The sequence below is a fragment of the Melospiza melodia genome, chromosome 16 (assembly GCF_035770615.1).
Source record: "Melospiza melodia melodia isolate bMelMel2 chromosome 16, bMelMel2.pri, whole genome shotgun sequence".
NCBI classification, from domain to species: domain Eukaryota; kingdom Metazoa; phylum Chordata; class Aves; order Passeriformes; family Passerellidae; genus Melospiza; species Melospiza melodia.
This window is the reverse complement of record NC_086209.1, coordinates 15,624,588-15,643,051: the sequence shown is the minus strand read 5'-3', so window position 1 is coordinate 15,643,051 and position 18,464 is coordinate 15,624,588. Positions and strand designations below refer to the sequence as shown.

Below are 18,464 nucleotides of genomic sequence, written 5' to 3'. Positions count from 1 at the left end.
TGTGAAGCTGAATTTCCTCTTCTGCTGCTGTGGAAATGCTTTGTGATGCCAGCCAAGCTCGAGGAACAGAAGGAGGAACAGACAGCTCTCCAAACAGGATCCCCAGGGGCAGCTCTGGGGTGTTCACTGCAAGGACAGGGTGTATTTACAATTCATTTGAATATTGCTGGTGATGAGGCTGTGATTGAAGGTTTGCCTGTCCCAAGTGTTCCTGGGTGTTAATGAGGGGCTGTACAGAGGTTAATGAACCCTCAGCTCTCACCCTGAGCTTTGCTGGAAGCTCAGACAGGAGAGTCCTGCCCTGGAAGTGCTGGGGCTCAGAGCTAAAGTGTTCCTGAACTCCTTGTGGCTTTCCTGGAAAGTGCCTGGGATTGTGCAGCTGGAAGGAAATCAGGATTTCTGCACAGAGGACAGGGGAGGGAGAGGTGTCTGTAGGAGTTGCTGCTTTGTCATTGCTTGCAGGAGAAAGGAGAACACAGGAATTTTAGCACAGAAACTAACACAGCTCTTCCCCCAAGGATGTGTCCCAAAACCAGAGCTTTGGCTCTAAAATAAGATGTGTAGGAGAGTATTTCAGTGAAGTATGTAGTGAAATGAAATGCTGTAGAAAGCTCAAATTCCTGTCACTGTGAGCCAGGCTCCCCTCACTGTCAGGTGTGACTGGGACAAGCAGCTGCCCTGGGGAGCTTTTCCTCCAGGTTTTGTGTCCTTGGACAAGGGGTGATTTCCTGCTCCTCTGGGTTGGCTGGGGGGATAACCAGGATGGGATCATTTAAAGCCTTCAGTGGAAGGACTTGAAGCTGTGTTGGCTGTAGGGAGTGAGAAGCACCTGCTTGTAGCAGTGAGGTTTTATGGAAAATAAAACCCAGGAATTGCTCTTTCCCCAGCTCCGTGTGTCCATGCAGTGATGCACTTCCAGTTAGGAATGCTGGAGCTGCTTCCACATGGGCTGGAACACTTTCTGTACCTTTGGAACAAAGTGAAGGCAGTTCTTCAAGATGTTATTGGATGTTCCAGGCAGGCAGCCAGGGACAGGAGGAACAGATTGTTCTCACCTGCTCTGAGGTGAGCTGGGTTTGGTCCCACGTGTGCTCTGCTGGCCTTGTGATCTATCCCTGAGTGTTTTAGGCTGGGGCTGGGTGCCCAAGCCAAAATACTGGAATTTGAAGGTATTCCTGGGATCCTCTAATGCTGTGATTGGCTTTGAGCAGCTCCTGTGTTCAGCTGGGCTATAGGAACAGGAATGAGCACGAGTTGGAGTCCTTTGCACCAGTAGATGGCACAGGCAGCAAACACTTGGGTGTAAACTGTGTGTAACTGGTAAAAACTCAGTGTATTCACCCAACACACAGGTTTTCAGCTATTCCACTAAAAAAACCCTAAAACTGGTTTGATCAAAGCTTCACCCAGCTGGTGCTCAGTGTCTTTGCTTCATTTTTATCTATAGTAAGGAACATTTTTATACCAGAACTAACATGTGTAAAACCCTGTTAAATATCTGAGCAGAACTGTACTGCAGACATGGGTGTGGGGACTGAGGGGGTGACACTGCTGGGATGCAAATGCAAACTCAATTACTGTAAGAGCTTCATTTACATCTGTGTTTACTGCAAAAGCATCCTGTGGGCACAGGACAATCAGCAAGATCTCTGCAGGGACTTTGGGCAGCTGTCTTGGGGGAGCTGGCAGATTCATTTTCTGACTAAATAGATTCAAAATTTGATGTAAATTTTAAATACCTTTTTCAATGTGAAGCTGGCAATGCAGAACTTGGTTATTCCCTCTTCCAGCATTACATGTGAGTTCATTTGGGGGTTTTTTAATCAGATGTGAGAAACAATTATTAAGAACACAGTTGATTTTGGTTCTCAGAGGAGATGCTGCTGCCCTTTGCAGAACCTGCTGCTCTGTGTGACTACTGAGGTGTGGGTGGCTGTGGTGACACACTCTTCCATTAGAGTATGCAATGGTCTAAATTAGAACTTCATTCTCCTCCAGGCTTACTCTACATAAAAATCTATAAAAATTGAACTTCTTTGCATATATAAATATCTTGAGATGAAGATCTGCAGAAAAAAAAAATTAGGGGTAGTGTGGAGACCTTTGAAAGACACCCTGAGGCCTCAGGCTGGTATGAAAAGGAGCTTTAGCACCTCAGACTTGATAAACTGCTTCTCTAAACCAGGCTTTTCTGATGATAAGCTGAGCTCAGTGCAGGGCCTGCTGCAGAGCAGCTGTGAGAAACTGTCACCTCCTACCCCAGCAGCACTCCAGGTCTGGGCAGGGCTGGGGGATACTGCCTGATGGGACTCCAGCAATTCTGGGCTGGCTCCTGAGGACTTGGAAATCTCCCCAAAATCCAGCTGTGCTCAGCAGAGTCTGGAGTGAGCTGACATCTCAGCACTGAGCACCCGGGATCTGAAGAGAACCCATGTCCCAGAATCTCAGGATGTTTGGGCTGGAAGGGACCTTAAAACTCATCCCATTCCATCCCCTCCCATGGGCAGGGACTCCTTCCACTACCCCAGGCTGCTCCAAGCCCCATCCAGCCTGGCCTTGGGCACTTCCAGGGATCCAGCAGCAGCCACAGCTTCTCTGGGCACCCTGTGCCAGGGGAGAATTCCTTCTGTATATCCAAATCTCCCATCTTTCAGTGTGAACCCAATCCCCCTTGTCCTGTCACTGCACTTCCTGATGAACATTCCCTCTCCAGCCTCCTTGCAGTCCCTGCAGACACTGGAAGGTCTCTTCCTCCAGAACCTTCTCCAGGCAGAGCATCCCCATCTCTCCCAGCCTGTCTGCACAGGGGAGGAGCTGCAGCCCCTTAACAGCCTGCCTGGCCTCCTCTGGGCTCACTCCAACAGCTCCGTGTCCTTCTGAGGTTGGGGACACAGCACTGCAGGTGGGGTCACAGCAGAGCTGTGTAGGACCAGACAAAGGGGGTGCAGCCCCCAAGACCTCCAGTTTGTGGCTGAATCTCCCCCCTGGCAGGGCTGAGCTCGAGGTCAGGCTCGGAAGGATTAAAGCTGCTTTGCCTGTCCTAATTCCAGGCCGGGTGGGGGATGGCTCTGCTGCCAGCTGTGGCACAGAGCCCAAATGCCAGCACTGATTGAAGCTTCCAGGCTGCCACCAAAATAATTACAATATGGATAATTACAGTAACATTATTGCATTAACATTATTTCTTCATTATGAGTATATATTTGTGATATTACCTAGGCAATAGGATGGGTGTATTTCCTGTCTTGAGAGTAATTAGAGGCTCTCCACCTCCCACTCCACCTCCCAAGGAAATTATTTCTTATAGTTTAACTATTCTGTTTACTTGAATGTATTTTCTCTCTTTTTGTGCTGTGACAGCCCTGAATTCCACCTTAACAGATGTGAGAGTGGATTTCCTGTCTGCAGATTCATTCTCACTGTGGATGGTGGTTTGTGTCTTGCAGAAATGTTTGGGGTCTCCTGAGCTGTTCCATTTTAGGGCTTGTTGATGTTTGGAGCTGTTGTGGGTTAAATCCATGGGTGGACACCTGATTCTGGAACAAGGAACTTCCTTCCCACAAACCTAATTCCTTGTTGGTGTGGAACCCAGTGCTTTTATTCTGGAATGACAGTGTCAGCATGTGGGATTCATCAGGAATGGATCCATGGATGGAGGAGGTTTAGATGGGATATTGGGAAGGAATTCTTCCCTCTGAGGGTGGTGAGGTGCGGAGGCCCTGGCACAGGGTGCACAGAGAAGCTGTGGCTGCCCCTGGATCCCTGGAAGTGCCCAAGGCCAGGCTGGACAGGGCTTGGAGCAGCCTGGGACAGTGGAAGGTGTCCCTGCCCATGGCAGGGGTGGAATGGGATGAGTTTTAAGGTCCCTTCCCACCCAAGCCATTCCATGGACAAACCCACACCTTCCACCGGATACCCCAAAATCCCTTGGGAGGGAAGGGCTGTGGAGGCTGTTTGGTTCTTTGGGTGATGATCTCAGTGCTCACTTGGTGATAAATAATTCACTCCTTTGGATTCTCTGCCCTTGGTGGTCGTAGCTTCTGTCATCTCATGTTCTCAGCCCTTTACACTAATTAATCTTTAATTTTTTTTAAAAAATAAGAGTGATGTAGAAGCCCCACTTCAGACCACACTTCCCTTAGCAGTGTGTGTCATCACCCAGCCTGAAGCTGGAAGCAGTTACAGCTTTGCCTCCTCATCTCATGACCAAAAAACCCCAAACAGGCGGGAGGATCAGACTTTCACACACGGCAGGCACTTCCGTGGTGAGCAGGGCTGCTGCTGCTGCTGCTGCTGCTCCCTCCCGTGAGCAGCCCGGGGGCACAGGAAGGGCTCTGTGCTTATCAGATCCTTCTGTGAGTGCCTTCCTTCCCTCAGCTCCCTCAGCTCCCGTGCTGCTCAGGGGGCACAGGCACTGCTGCATCCCCGGGGATGCTCCAAAGCCACAGAGTGCTGCTCAGGGCTCACAGGCACTGCTGCATCCCTGCAGATGCTCCAAGGCCACCGGGGGCTGCTCAGGGCTCACAGGCACTGCTGCATCCCTGCAGGATGCTCCAAAGCCACGGGTGCTGCTCAGGGGGCACAGGCACTGCTGCATCCCTGGAGATGCTCCAAGGCCACCGGGGGCTGCTCAGGGCTCACGGGCACTGCTGCATCCCTGGGGATGTTCCAAAGCCACGGGTGCTGCTCAGGGCTCACAGGCACTGCTGCATCCCTGCAGGATGCTCCAAAGCCACGGGTGCTGCTCAGGGGGCACAGGCACTGCTGCATCCCTGCAGGATGCTCCAAAGCCACAGATGCTGCTCAGGGGGCACAGGCACTGCTGCATCCCTGCAGATGCTCCAAGGCCACCGGGGGCTGCTCAGGGCTCACAGGCACTGCTGCATCCCTGCAGGATGCTCCAAAGCCACAGATGCTGCTCAGGGCTCACAGGCACTGCTGCATCCCTGGGGATGCTCCAAAGCCATGGGTGCTGCTCGGGGCTCACAGGCACTGCTGCATCCCTGCAGATGCTCCAAAGCCACAGATGCTGCTCAGGGCTCACAGGCACTGCTGCATCCCTGGGGATGCTCCAAAGCCCCAGCTCCTCCTTTCCCCCCATCTCCAAGGGTTTGCTGTGGTGGAGGTGGCTGAGCACAGCCTGCCCTGCATTGCTGCCTGCTGGGGCATTTCTCAGACCCTGTTTTTCTCCTTGACTGAGGGAAAACCAAATTGGTGACTGTCTGAGGAAAATGTGAGCTGCCCTCTGAGGCAATGACATTACTACATTTTTCTCTATTATTTTGTTTTCATGGTTTTACATAATCAAACCTTTTTTCTAAATCAGATATTTGGTAGATGGTGTAGATAGTGTTGATCAAATTCTCAGAGTTTATCACCCCAAAGACTGCAGCTCCTCTGCCCTGACTTAACTGGCAGCATGAACCAGGCACTGCTGTGATGGATCCAGCTTATTTTTGGTCATGATGTTTACCAAAACATCTCTGACAAGATTTCAGCTTTTTATTTTTGTGTTGGATATTGTGGGCTCATATTTGGGTCACCCTCTGGAGGTTGTTTTTCATTATTGAGGTCTGAGGAACAGAGTCCAGCAGTGCCAGGGTGCTCTGTGTGTGCATTTACACCCTGTGAGCTGGGGCAGAGGCTCATTTTTAACAGCAAAGTGAAAAAGGAAGTAAAAAGTGCAGTAAAATGTGTCAAAGCTGCCTTAACCCCAGCAGGAAAATCTAACGAGTTACAGAGAAACGGGGACTGTGCTCAGGATGTTGAGCAACCATGTGACAAAACAGCAAATAAAACAATGCTGGTAAAGGAAAGATGTGTGAGAGGACAAAAATTCCTCTTTGGTAGGAGAAGCTGTAAATCAGCCATTTCCATGGCAAAAGGAGATCTCTGGGATTCCATGGATGGCTCGTGGTGGTGGCAGAGGAAGAGGAGGGCGCTGGAAATGTTGGAGGACACAGGGCAGGAGGTGGCTGAGGGCTCTGAGCTCTGTGAGATGTCACCAGCCCCGAGGCTGCGGCACAAATCCTGCAGAGGAGGAGGAGGAGAGGGAAGGGAAGGGAAGGGAAGGGAAGGGAAGGGAAGGGAAGGGAAGGGAAGGGAAGGGAAGGGAAGGGAAGGGAAGGGAAGGGAAGGGAAGGGAAGGGAAGGGAAGGGAAGGGAAGGGAAGGGAAGGGAAGGGAAGGGAAGGGAAGGGAAGGGAAGGGAAGGGAAGGGAAGGGAAGGGAAGGGAAGGGAAGGGAAGGGAAGGGAAGGGAAGGGAAGGGAAGGGAAGGGAAGGGAAGGGAAGGGGGGCTGTGCCAGCTGAGACTGTGCGAGGGCAGCTCTGAGTCTCAGCATGCACAGAAAAAGCCCCAGGGCAGCCGCTGGGTCTCCTCTCACAGTGCCCGGGGCAATGAGAGGGTTTGATGAGAGGTTTGGATGAGAGGTTTGGATGAGAGGTTTTGCAGCTGCTGCTGGGCAGGGAGCCCGGGGGAGGTGATGGAAATGGGGCAGGGTTGGAGCAGACCCAGAACTCTGCTCCCCCTGACCCTGCACCCTCAGCCACCCCGTGCCAGGTGTGAGGAAGGCTCCCAAACCCCTCATGCTCATTCTGAACAGATCAAGCTCCCTCAAAGCACCCTGGGGCTGCACTCTGTCGCAATGGCTTTCCTTTGGCCCAGCAGGAATTAAAGCTGATTCTGTGCCCAGAAGCCACCTGGCCCTTCAGCCCAGAGCCAGCCTGGTGAGGGCATGGGCAGAGCTCAGGGCTTTGCTGCTCACTGATAACAACAGAGGAAACCCTTCCTGCAGAATAAGGGAGATATTTTGGAGTTTGGGCATTTTTGTTCTCAGTTACATTCTCATTCAGATTCCCATTCCAGCGCTGCTGATTATCCAGATTATTTTAGAATATTCTGAGTTGGAAAGGACTCCTAAGGATCATTGACATTGAATCCAGCTCATGGATCCTGAGACACTAAAAATACAGAGCATGGCAAAAATACCCACAGCATGAAAATCCACCTGCTGCTTGTCTAAGGAACATCTTCATCCTGCAGCTGTTGGTGGCAGCATCCCCAGGGGCTGTGGGAGCTCAGTGTGGCCCCACCTGGAGCAGAGGTGGCTGGGGAGGGCAGGAGGTGTCCCCTGAATTCATCTCGTGTCCCCAGCCCCGACCACTGCACTTCCTGTAAAAAGAGACCATTGACACTCATTTGAATAAGGGCAGGGGGAAGGTGCTGCTGCACCCACAGGATTTTCTGGGTGGAAAACTTCAGCTGCTTGAGGTTTCTGTCTCTGAACGATTTCTGAACTTCTGACAGCACTTTATGTAACAACCTTTTCCCCTCAGGGGCTAAAAGTGACTCTGGGGGGGGTTGGACAGGGCCACCCTGGTCCCTTCCCATGGTGGCCAGAAGGAACAGGGATGGGCTGGATTCCTGCAGCTGGAGGAATTCCCATTATCCTGGGAAACCTGGCCCTTGCCTTTCATCCCCAGCGCAACAAGAAGAGTCAAATCATTTCAGAGAAGCATCTAAAATGTTCTGCAGGTGCTCAAGAGGCATCAAATCCAGGTGCTGCCACATCTTCATGTGTGATGGTGATGCAGGGGGGAGAAGTAGCCAGGAATTACATTTTAAAAACATTTTTAGAAATTATTATTTTATTATATACAACAGGAAATATAAAAATAAATATTTTTTTATCACTGTGAATGTGGTTTCCATGGATTATCAGTGCTTGCTCAGCCATCAGGCACTGGCTCAGATTCCTGTAGGGAAGAGGTGGTGGAGTTTTCTTTTATTTTATGAAAAAGTTTTTGAAAAGAAAACAAACTTCTTGTGTTCTGACACTTTCTGGGCTTCACATAATTTTCCTACAATGTGTCTTTCCCGTATATAAATTATAAACCAACATTTGCATAAATAAAAAATGATACTGTCATAGAAAAATAACGTTTTACAAGAAGGTGCAAATGAAGCCTGAAGTCTCTTTGGTTTGAATTTAAAGCAAATATTAAAACAACATCCACTTTTGAGCCCCGATTAAAAATCTCTCGTGGCACCTTCGACTTTGATTCCAAGGAGTTCCCATTACAGCAAACTTTGGAAAGCTTTGGATCCTCTGTTGGAATCCTGCTGCTGTTAGTGGGGAGTGGATGTGATGGCTGTGGGTCAGTTATCAGTGAAAGGGAAATAATTTGCCCCATTTTTGGTGAAAAGAGGACCTGAAAGGCTTGATGGACACCTGGCTTGAATAAATACCCTCCAAGCACAACCCCATGGTTCAAACCCAAGGCCTGGCTCTAACCCTTGTCTTTGCACCCAGAAGTGGGAACTGATGGCAGAAAAATAGTGTGTGGAACTTCCTGTGTGATTTGGGGTGATGGCATCTGCTATGCCCCCAAATGAGGCTTCATTAATTATTTAAATGGGAAATCCTTTGGGGCCACCTTCTGCTCCTCAGCCCATGCTCAGCACGGCTGGAGCAGGCTCTGGGCACTCCATGGAGAATCAGTCTCTGCTGAATTGTCTTGTGCTTCAGAAACAGAGAATATTGTGGCATACAGTGCTATTTAGAATCAAATTCTTTCTGCACAGCAAGACCCCAGAATCTTTGCTGTTTCTTGGTGACCAGGATGTGGCTGGGTGATGCCATGGGTGACAGAGGGACATGGGTCACCTCTCCCATGGGTCTGTGACCTCCTGCTGCCCAGCTGAGGAATGGAAATGCTCCTATTTCTGTTCAGTGAAAATGTGCACCTGAAGTATTAAATCAACACGTTTTTGGTCAGGTTTGGGTATTTTTGAGGGTGGGAGTTGTTTGTTTATTCCAACTCTCACCGAAAGCAGAAGTTTCAGTTGTTGTTCTCAGTGTCTTGAGGGAAAAAAACTGCGGCAAAGGCCAAAATGTCACGAACATTGGGAGTGCTGGGGATCAGTATTCCGTGGTGTCCTCCCCAAGCACATCCCTGGAGTGTCTCCTGCCGTAGCTGAGGTGCTGGAGATGGATGCTGTCCTGCAGGTCCTGCCTGGAGAGGCGTCTCCTGAACTCGTCCGTGGTGAAGTAGTAGATGATGGGATCCACGCAGGAGTTGAGGCTGGCGAGGCACAAAGCCACGGCGTGGAACACCGAGATGGGCACACAGCCCTCCTGGATCTGCCCCGTTTTCACAAAGAAATCCAGGGGGAAGCTGATGTGGTAAGGTCCAAAGCAGATCAGGAACACCAGGGCGCAGGTGAGGATCATCTTTAAAGCCTTCTTCTTCTCGCCCAGGTCCCGGGAAGCAGAGTGCCTCTCTTTTAGTGACAGGATTGTCTTCCAGGAGCAGTACAGGATGATGAGCAGGGGGGTGACAAACCCCACCAACTCCCCTATGGTCATCAGCGTGATGGAGGTGGGCAGGTCGAGTTTCTTGATGGGAAGATCCACAAAACAGGCGTTTTTATCCTGCTGGTGCTGCATCCTGAGGAGAGGGAAAGGCAGGCAGCCCACACAGACCACGACCCAGCCCACGATGCTGATGTAGACATCACAGACACGCCTGCAGTCACTGAATTTGAAGGGGTGCATGAGGAACAGGTACCTCCTCACGCTGATGCACACCAAGAAGTAGATGCTGGCGTACATATTGACGTACTTCAGGTAGAAGCAGAGCATGCAGAGACCCCCCCCGAACTCCCACGTGCCCGTCAGGTAGTAAAAAATCCTCAGGGGCAAGGACAGCACCTGTGACAAGTCAGCAATGGCTAAATTGATCATGAATATCACGGCCCTCTTAGTCTCTTTCATGTAGCCATAGAAGACCCACAGGGCCAGGGTGTTGCCGATGAGCCCGGGGATCAGGATCACCGTGTAGGTGACGGCGTAGTAGGGCTTGAGGTCTGTCTCGCTGCAGTTGGACATGCTGTTCATGGTTGTGCTCCGGCTCCGTGCTCAGCCCCGGCATCCTCAGGGGTCCATCCCGCCTGTGCTGCAGCCAGGGGGGCTCGGGATCCAAAGGAAATATAAAAATAAATATATTTTTATTTATTTATTAATGTTAGGGGAACAGTCCGGCCCTGGAATCTCCGCTCACCGGCTCATCACGGGCAGGGTTAATTCCAGTGTCCTGCTCATGGGTCAGAGCTCGCTGGGGTCACCTGCGGGTGGGCAGGAGGGATCCACGCCGGGAAAAGCATCGCTGTGTGCCCAGGGGACAATCCCTCACCAGAGCTGGGTGTCTGTCACCTCTTGGGTGGCATTTCAGCCTCTCCTCTCAGCACAGGCGTTCAGCAGCTGATGTGGCCCCACGGCTGGAAGACAGAAAGGTGCAGTTGGAGTGTGATGGTGTTCACAGGGGTTTGTGGATGAGGGAAGAGATGAGGATCTGACTCCATGTTTCAGAAGGCTTGATTTATTATTTTGTGATATATATTACATTAAAACTATACTAAAATAATAGAAGAAAGGATTTCATCAGAAGGCTAGCTAAGAATACAATAGCAAAGAATGATAACAAAGGCTCTGTCTCAGACTCTCTGTCCAAGCCAGCTGTGATTGGCCATTAATTACAAACATCCAACATGGGCCAATCACAGATTCACCTGTTGCATTCCACAGCAGCAGATAACCATTGTTTGCATTTTGTTCCTGAGGCCTCTCAGCTTCTCACAAGGAAAAATCCTAAGGAAAGGATTTTTCATAAAAAAATTTCTACGACAGTTGGAGCATTGTTGGGAGACAGGAGGAACAGAGCAAGAGTTATGGAAAAAGCTGGAGCACCTGTCCAGCAGAAACCTGCATGGCTTTGGTGGTGATCAGCTCTTGTGCTGCCCAGCAAGGACCATGCCCTGCCCAGTGGAGGTGCAGAACTACCAAGGAATAAATAGGAATTGTGTTCATTTTCTGCTACAACACCTGGGGGGTGTTGCTCCTCCTGTGCCCCAGCACGTGGTCAGTGCCAGACCTGCCTCCCTCCCTGGGGATATTCTCACCTCCCAAAAACTCCTGAGGGGAACACTCCCCTGGCTTCCCAGGGAAGCCCTCAGAACATTGCCACCCTCCCCAGCTGCAGGTGCAGAAGGAAATCTGCTCCTGGTGTAGCCCACGTGCTCACAAACCTTTCCCCCAGGGCAGCCACCGCCGCTGTGTCATGGGGTGGCAGTGCCAGGTCAGTGGCTTCACCAAACCACGGCCAACTTTTAAAAATAGGGTCAGAACCAGGTTCATATTTTAAAAATAGGACATAAACCGTCCTTTGCAGAACTACTTGCATTTGATCCAAGCTGACTTCCTCACAGCTGCTTTTTCTAAGCCTGTCCTTACCCAATGTGCACATCGGGGGCTGTTGGTAACGCCAGAGCTGGTACTAAGGAGGCTGGGGGTGGATTTTATTTAAAATTGCAAGCCAAACAGGTGATGTTATCTGAATGTGTGAGACATAAAAAACCTCAGCCAGATCTGATAATTCCAGAGGAAATTCGGATCTCTGCCCAAACTGTCTCAGCTTTGCCTTTGGCTTCCACATGAAGAATTATCCTGCAGGTCTAAGTGGGAGAAGTTTGCAGGTACCAACCCAGATGCCAAAGGCACATGTACTTAATTTAAAATGTTTTAATGTTTTTAGTTTAATTTTTTAAATTTTTAATTTTAAAGGTAAAATGACATTTGCTGCAGCACCTGCTGGTTTTTTTCCAGTGCTTAGGTAAAAAATGTGAACACCCATTTAATGATGGTCAACACTTGCTGGTGTGATAATACTGAAACTTTGAAGTAGTTTTGGGTGGAAGCAGAAAATCTGCCATAAAAGGAAACATGCCTATTTTTGCATTTTCTCTCACCAAGGAGACTGAGATATCTTCCTTCCTTCCTTTTAAAGAGGGAGCATCTAACTCCAGCAGTGGGGTAAAATGGCTGGTGAAATGATCCTGTTATGCTCCAGAAGTGACAATTAATAATATTTTTATTTTAACAGTTTTTCCTATCAATTTAAACCAGCTTGTTTCTCCTCTCCTGTTGGCAGAGGCTCCACTGAAGGAGACTTGATCCAACTCCTTTTCCTCTGGCTGCATTCCCAAGTGGGAAAATCCCCCTTAACTCCATCTCTGGGCCTTGGGACACACAAAGGAGAGGACAAAGTGCACCCCCAGCCCTTCCACACGGGCACATCTTATTTTTCCTGCTGCCCCCCAGCTCCTGCCCTTCCCCATCCCCATCATGCAGCAACTTTCCTGAAACTCCACTCCCTGGCCCTCCAGCCTGGCCCTGGGGCAGGGAGGCATTTTCAGGACTTTCTGCCTCTCCCTATGGCTCGAGGGGTCCCCAGGGCCCAGCTGAAGGTGGGGAGCAGCAAGGGGGCTCAGCCAGGACACCCAGAGGCACCCTCAGGGCTGGGGAGGGGGTGTAAAAACTCAGCAATGTGAGAAACGGCGCTCTGGAAATCCCAAGCAGCAACACCACAGAGTTCAGCCCCATGCGCTGGGTAAAAAACCAGCAGGATGCTAAAAAAATCTCCAGAAAGAGGAAATTTGGGTTTGCGTGCTCTGTGCTTGCTTCCCCCTCACTGTGAGGGGGTGGGTGAGAGACTCTCCACAGGCACAGCCTCCTTCCCCCCCTCCCTGAACAGCTTTTCCCCTGATTTTTCCATGGGTACCCCCTAAATCAGCCACGTTGGGGCCCTGGATGAAGATTTGTGCCTAATGAGTCAGAGCAGCAGGTAAGAGCTGCAGGCAGCCTAAAATCAGCATGTTAGAGCTGGGTACATCCTGGGTAAAGCATTTTCCATGTGCTGGAGGACAGCTGGGTATCCCTCTGCTCCATGAGAAGCCCTGCAGGAGCTGTGGGAGCAGCCCCTTACCCTGCTCACAGCTGGGCTCTGCCCCTCAGCTGAGCCTCCTCAGAAATCATCAACCCCCAGCAGAAATCATCAACCCCCAGCAGAAATCATCAACCCCCAGCAGAAATCATCAACCCCCAGCAGTGCTCAGGCTCCTCACCTGAGGCTGCTTAGGGGTGTCCAGTCCTCATTAGCAAATCCTGGGGGTTTAACCCACAGCAGCTCCTAACTCTAGTTGGGTGGGGAGAGGCTTTGGGAGCAGCTCCTGGCTGGGCTGGGTTTGTGGGTGCTCTCCCTGCTGCTACCTCGTGCTTGGAGCCCTCTCAGAGCTGGGATCTGCCAACACCTCCTGCTCCTGCCCAGAGCCAGGTGATGATGGATCAGCCTGGATGGATCACCCTGGATGGATCCTCCTGCTCCAGCCCAGAGCCAGGTGACGATGGATCAGCCTGGATGGATCAGCCTGGATGGATCCTCCCCCAAGCCCTGCCCTTGCTGCTGGCCCAGGTGAGCTGGGGGTGCTCAGTCCCCTCGTGTTCAGGTTGAGGATGTGTTTAAGAACACAGAAAACCTGTGTTGGGGGTGACAGGGGTGCAGCAGCAGCACCCTGCTGTCCCCTGCTCACTTACCCTCCTGGGGGAGCTGGGCTGGGCTGTGCCTGGCACCTCTCTTGTGATTTTCCTTCTTCTCCTCCACAACCTAAAATAAAAGCAGAACATGCACAGGGGAAACATCAAATGGAAATTCAGTTTCCTGTGAGAGTGAAGGCAGGGTGAGGGTGGCTGAGTCCCTCCAAAGGGGCTCTGTGGGGAGGGCAGAGCTGGCCCAGGGGTGGCCTGGGCTTCTCCCAGGGCCCGCTTTGTTCTCTGGCTGCCTTGGCAGGAAGCAGAATTTACAAGGTATGAACTGAAAATAGAAATGCTGAAACCAGAAACTGAATGTTGTATGGGGTTGGGTTTTTTGTTCTTTTAACAAATGACAGGAGGCCTTCTCTGCCTTGAAGTAGTTTCCTGATAGATATTTGGGATTTATCTCTTTCTCCATCAGAGCAATATTCCCCCTTGCTGTGCTAACTAAATTCCAAGAATATGAAGAGAAAAAATAAATGCTCTGGTTTAATGCCATGTGAAATACTCTGCTTTTGCCTTTTAATCCTTTGCAAAAGCTCTTGTCCTCCTTTGTTAATATTTATCCTGGTTAAGAAGGGAAAATAACCGGGAGCAGCAGAGCTGTGTGTCAGCCTAATCCCCCACCCTCCTTGTGCCTTCCTGGCACACTCTGATATCCCTGAGAGATGTTTCTGGCACCAAAATTGTGAATTATCCCCCCAAACCATCAGCACCCGGCCCCCAGGGATGCACAGCCACGTCCCTGTGCTGTGACAACCCCGTCCTCTTCCTCCCTGATTCTTGCAGTCAAATGGAAATTGGCCCATGGAAAATCAGCGTGGAACCACTTGTGAGGAACAGAGCACTTGGGAAAACTCATGGGACAAAGAGAGAGAGACAAACCCAAGGAAAGTATGGGAATTGGGTCAGTTATCCCTGTGCAGGGGGGATGGGGCTGCGTGGCCTCAAGGGCCCCTTACAGACCAGTCCCATCCCAGGGGTTGCTGGGTTTGCAGAGGCTGAGAAATGCTGGAGTTGGGGTTAATCCTTAAGTTCAGCTGCTCACTCAGTGATACCTGAAAACACAGCTTGAAACTCCAAGGCTGGGTGTTTTAGCTTCAGCCATCCCCCCGCTCTCACTCGGATGCTCAGAGCATCCCACGGGCACACACAGGAGCTCTTCAATAAATGAAGATTATCTCTTCAATAAATCAATATAGCTGGGCTTTGCATCTCCTCCCTTCTACCTATTTACTCTGGGACTTACACCAGCTCTGTGGTGCAGGCAGGACCCCCCTGGCTGTCCCATCCCGGCAGAGCCTCACCAAATGTCCGGCACAACAACCAAAAAAAAGCCCAACTGGTCCCCCGCAGCGTGACCCGAAGGAAACCAGGACAGAGGAATCCCAGCCGTACCTTTGCTGTCCCGGAGGCTGTCCCGGCGCGTCCCCGCGGGGCTGCAGAGGTGCCCACGGCCGGTCCCTCCCTCGCCGTGCGAAGCAAAAGCGCAACTGGCGGGGAGCGGCTGCGCCCTGGGGAGCGGCGCGGGCACGGCGGGGCCCCGCTGCGGGCTGGGCCTGCCCCGGGGGCTCCGGGCATCGCCCGCGGGCCTCTCCTGTCCTTCGGCTGCTGGCCTCCTCCTCCCGTGCTTTCCACAGGGATTTGCGAGGGTGCTGATGCTCTCGGGGTGCTTTGGGAGCTGTCGCTGCGAGGTTGGTATCACCCCAGCGGCTGTTCCTGTGCCGGGGTGGGGTCAGAGCCCCAACCCAGCTCTGGGGGACAGGGACCCGCTGCCAGAGATGGGGTCAGAGCCCCAACCCAGCTATGGGGGACAGGGACCTGCTGCCAGAGATGGGGTCAGAGCCCCAACTCATCTCCTGGGGACAGGGACCCGCTGCCAGAGATGGGGTCAGAGCCCCAACCCAGCTCTGGGGGACAGGGACCCGCTTCCAGAGATGGGGTAGGAGCCCCAACTCAGATAACAGATAACCAGGGACCCGCTGCCAGGGATGGGGTAGGAGCCCCAACTCAGATAACAGATAACCAGGGACCTGCTGCCAGGGGTCAGAGGCCTAACTCAGCTCCTGGGGACAGGGACCCGCTGCCAGGGATGGGGTAGGAGCCCTAACTCAGCTCCTGGGAACAGAAACCTGCTGGCAGAGCCCCTCTGGGACAGGCACGGAGCTGAGGCTGAGGGAATGAGGATTCATCCATAATTTTCCTTCCCCAGGGCAAGGCTCCTGCCCTCTCACCGGGGTGTTTGCGCCCCTGTGCTGCAGTCCCTGCTCGCAGGGATTTGGGGGGGTTGGATTTAGGGTCCCCCCGAAGCTGATCCTGGGCGCATTTGGGCTCCCCAAAAGCCGCGAGTTCTCCGCGGTCATTTCTGTCTCATTCAGGGGGTTCCCACATCTCTCATGGACTAACAGGGCGAGAGCCCAGGGCTCTTCTTTCCCAAACGTGCCACGAAGCGGTGTCACCTACGGCCGCATTCCCGGGCCACCGCTGTCCCCGGCCATCGGCAGAGGGCAGAGCTGGCTGCGCTGTGAGTTTGAGCAGCAGCACTTCCCCGCGGATCCAGAGGAGGACTCCAGCCCAAGGAACATCAGCGAGAATTCTTGCTAAGGGAGCAATGATTCGGTTGGTTAATTTGAAAAAGTGACTTTGCAAATTATTTCCTGAGAAGTTCTGCAGAGATCTGCGACTTTTTAATTTGCATTTATTAATTTTTCTTACACATCTTCCCAGGAGAACAGCATATATATATATATATATATATATATATATATATATATACACATTATATTATACCTGCTCATTTAAAGCATCGTTGTTTTACTCATATCACAATTCCAGCTTAGGGTTTGTAGCTCTCTACACTCCTTTTTATGGGGGTTTACAGGACATTAATGGTTTTCACAGCCTCTCAGGGCACACAGTTTGTCACCCTGTGGTGACAAACACCTCTCCAAGGCTCTGTGGGCCACAGCTCCCAAAAATGCAGCTGTGGGCCTGTTCCAGCAGCTGATGCTCCTGCTGGTTAAAGCTTCCAGCTTTATTCTGAAGCTGCTGATGGCTTGATGTGTTTTAATTAACGTGGGAGGCAGAGCTTTCAGCACTGAGGGATCTTCTCTGCAGAGCTGTGCCTGTGGTGCAGGGCTGGTTTTGGACTGGTGTTTTTGGACTGGCAGCAGTGAGGGTTGGGGTTTAGTGCTGAAGGGAGGTTCTGTGGAGCTGGGGTGTCGCTGAGCCCTCAGAGGAGGACGCTGCCTCAGCTCACATCAGCCCTGGGGTGTTCCCCTAATTTCAGCAGGATCCGGGATGTGAAACCTTCCCAGCACCTCCCACCTCTGCCATGCTTTCATTCATTTCCTCTCCCTCTCCCCAAAACTGTGTGATGTGACACCCTGGGGTCCCCAGGCTCTCCCCCAGCATTCCCCTGTGTGACCCTGGCACTCCTGCCTCCCACAAGGACTGAGGGGATGGTTTGAAGGTGACTTTAATGGACAATAAAATTGAGGCTGGTCCCAGGAATCATCAATCCCTTGTGGCTGAGCAGCACCTGGGCTTGGAGATGGGTTCCTTTGCTTTTCCCACTGCAGCAGATGATGGATTCTCTGCTTCACTGCCATTTCCAGTGTCAACCTGGTTATGGAAGGCAGAGCCTGAGCTTGGGGCAGGGAGTCAATGTAGGGTACTGAGGGAGGTTTTGTGCCTTGCAGGGCACCCCAAATCTTGTTTTGCTGGTGCCACACTCTGTGTGCATTGCCACTGGAATCCATCCCATTTCCCATCACTCCAGGAGCTTTCCTGGGCTGTGGGGTGGGAATTGAGGGTGCCTTTCCCAGCAGGTAAGTGCCAGTCTCTGAGTTCTGCTGTCCCCAGGGAAAACCCTGGCTGGACCTTCCAATCCTGCAGTTGAGGCCAACAAAAATCAGGAGGTCTTGGAGCTGGGCATCAAATCACAAAGTAATTATTTTCCAGCATAAAGTAAAATCTTAAAATTGTATTTTTCTCTTGTATTGATTATACTTTTTTTCTTTACTTACATTTGTATCTTACAAGAATTGGAAGTTCTCAGTTTGTCTCAGCTTGTGCTTCACGACCTTGCAGGAGATCCTCAGAGAGAACCAGCTAAGGTCCTTCTGATCTGCACTGCCTGTGTTTAATAGCAATAATCCCTGGGAAGAGGTTGTCTGCCTGCTCTCCACACGGCTGGGGCTGTCCCAGGGGAAAGGAGCGTGTCTGGAAAGGGGGAGCAGGCACAGCTCCATGGATGCAGCTCCCAGCATCAGCAGGGCTCACGTGGAGCCAGGGATGCAGCCGTGCTGCTGACACCAGGCTGAGGGCTAAAACTGCTGGGTTTCCCTGCCCTGCGTGCCTGCTGCAGGGAATTCTCTTGAAAAACCAAAAAATCCCTGCAAAAGGAGCAGGGCTGGGCGATGGCGTGGCAGAGCCTGCCGGGAAGGATAAAGGATGTGCTGGCTGTGCCGGGACGAGGCTTTGGCTGCTCCCTGCAATGCTGAGCGCCCTCCCAGTGCTGAACCCTGCCATGGCATCCACGCAGAATTCCCAAATCCTCTCCCCGTGCCCTGAACAGGACCCTGGAGCATGGGAGGGGTGATGGACACACCTGGGGCTGTCACACGCTGCTGTCCCACCACACCCCAAACTTGGGCTTTGCAGGGTGTTGCTGGCTGAGCACACGCATCAAAAATTGGATTTGGGTCTGATGAAATCACGGCTGTCTGTAAAACAGCTCCCTGGCTTGGAGAACCACTCCCTGGCTCGCCTGGGTTTGAAGCAGCAAAATTCTCCTTGAGTGTGTTGGAGCTGTTGGTGTTTGTTCCCTTGCCAGGGACAGCACTTCCCCTCTCCAGCCCGAGGTGGGTGGGTGAAGAAGCTGCCCCTTGCCAGCAGCGGTGCCAAAAGTCAGAGGAGGCTCCATTGTGAGGGCTCCACAGAGGCTGAGTGGTTTTCCAGAGGCAAAGTCACTTTGGGGCTGGATGGGAGCATGTGGTCATGGAGGGAGGATAAAGGTATTTTTAGCCAGGAGA

The 18,464-nt window shown here is 51.8% G+C and overlaps 1 protein-coding gene and 1 long non-coding RNA gene across 2 annotated transcripts in view; one reads left to right on the top strand and one right to left on the bottom strand.

Moving 5' to 3' along the window:
* Window positions 1–7,677: 7,677 nt before the first annotated feature.
* GPR174 (G protein-coupled receptor 174) lies at window positions 7,678–14,897 on the bottom strand. The gene is made up of 4 exons (XM_063170784.1): window positions 14,827–14,897; window positions 13,432–13,501; window positions 10,064–10,280; window positions 7,678–9,973 (listed from the first exon to the last, which is right to left on the bottom strand). Exon 4 carries the CDS (start codon window positions 9,898–9,900, stop codon window positions 8,923–8,925), a length of 978 nt encoding a protein of 325 aa, XP_063026854.1. The 5' UTR covers window positions 9,901–9,973; window positions 10,064–10,280; window positions 13,432–13,501; window positions 14,827–14,897; the 3' UTR covers window positions 7,678–8,922.
* Window positions 13,182–18,464, top strand: part of LOC134425817 (uncharacterized) — a 24,625-nt gene continuing 19,342 nt past the window's right edge. The window contains exon 1 of the long non-coding RNA XR_010029765.1: window positions 13,182–13,309. This is a non-coding gene — a long non-coding RNA (uncharacterized LOC134425817). The remainder of the gene's footprint in view (window positions 13,310–18,464) is intronic.

Bases quoted from the DNA above. Each gene is read 5' to 3' on its own strand.
- GPR174 (XM_063170784.1), bottom strand. From the start codon at position 9,900: ATGAACAGCATGTCCAACTGCAGCGAGACAGACCTCAAGCCCTACTAC.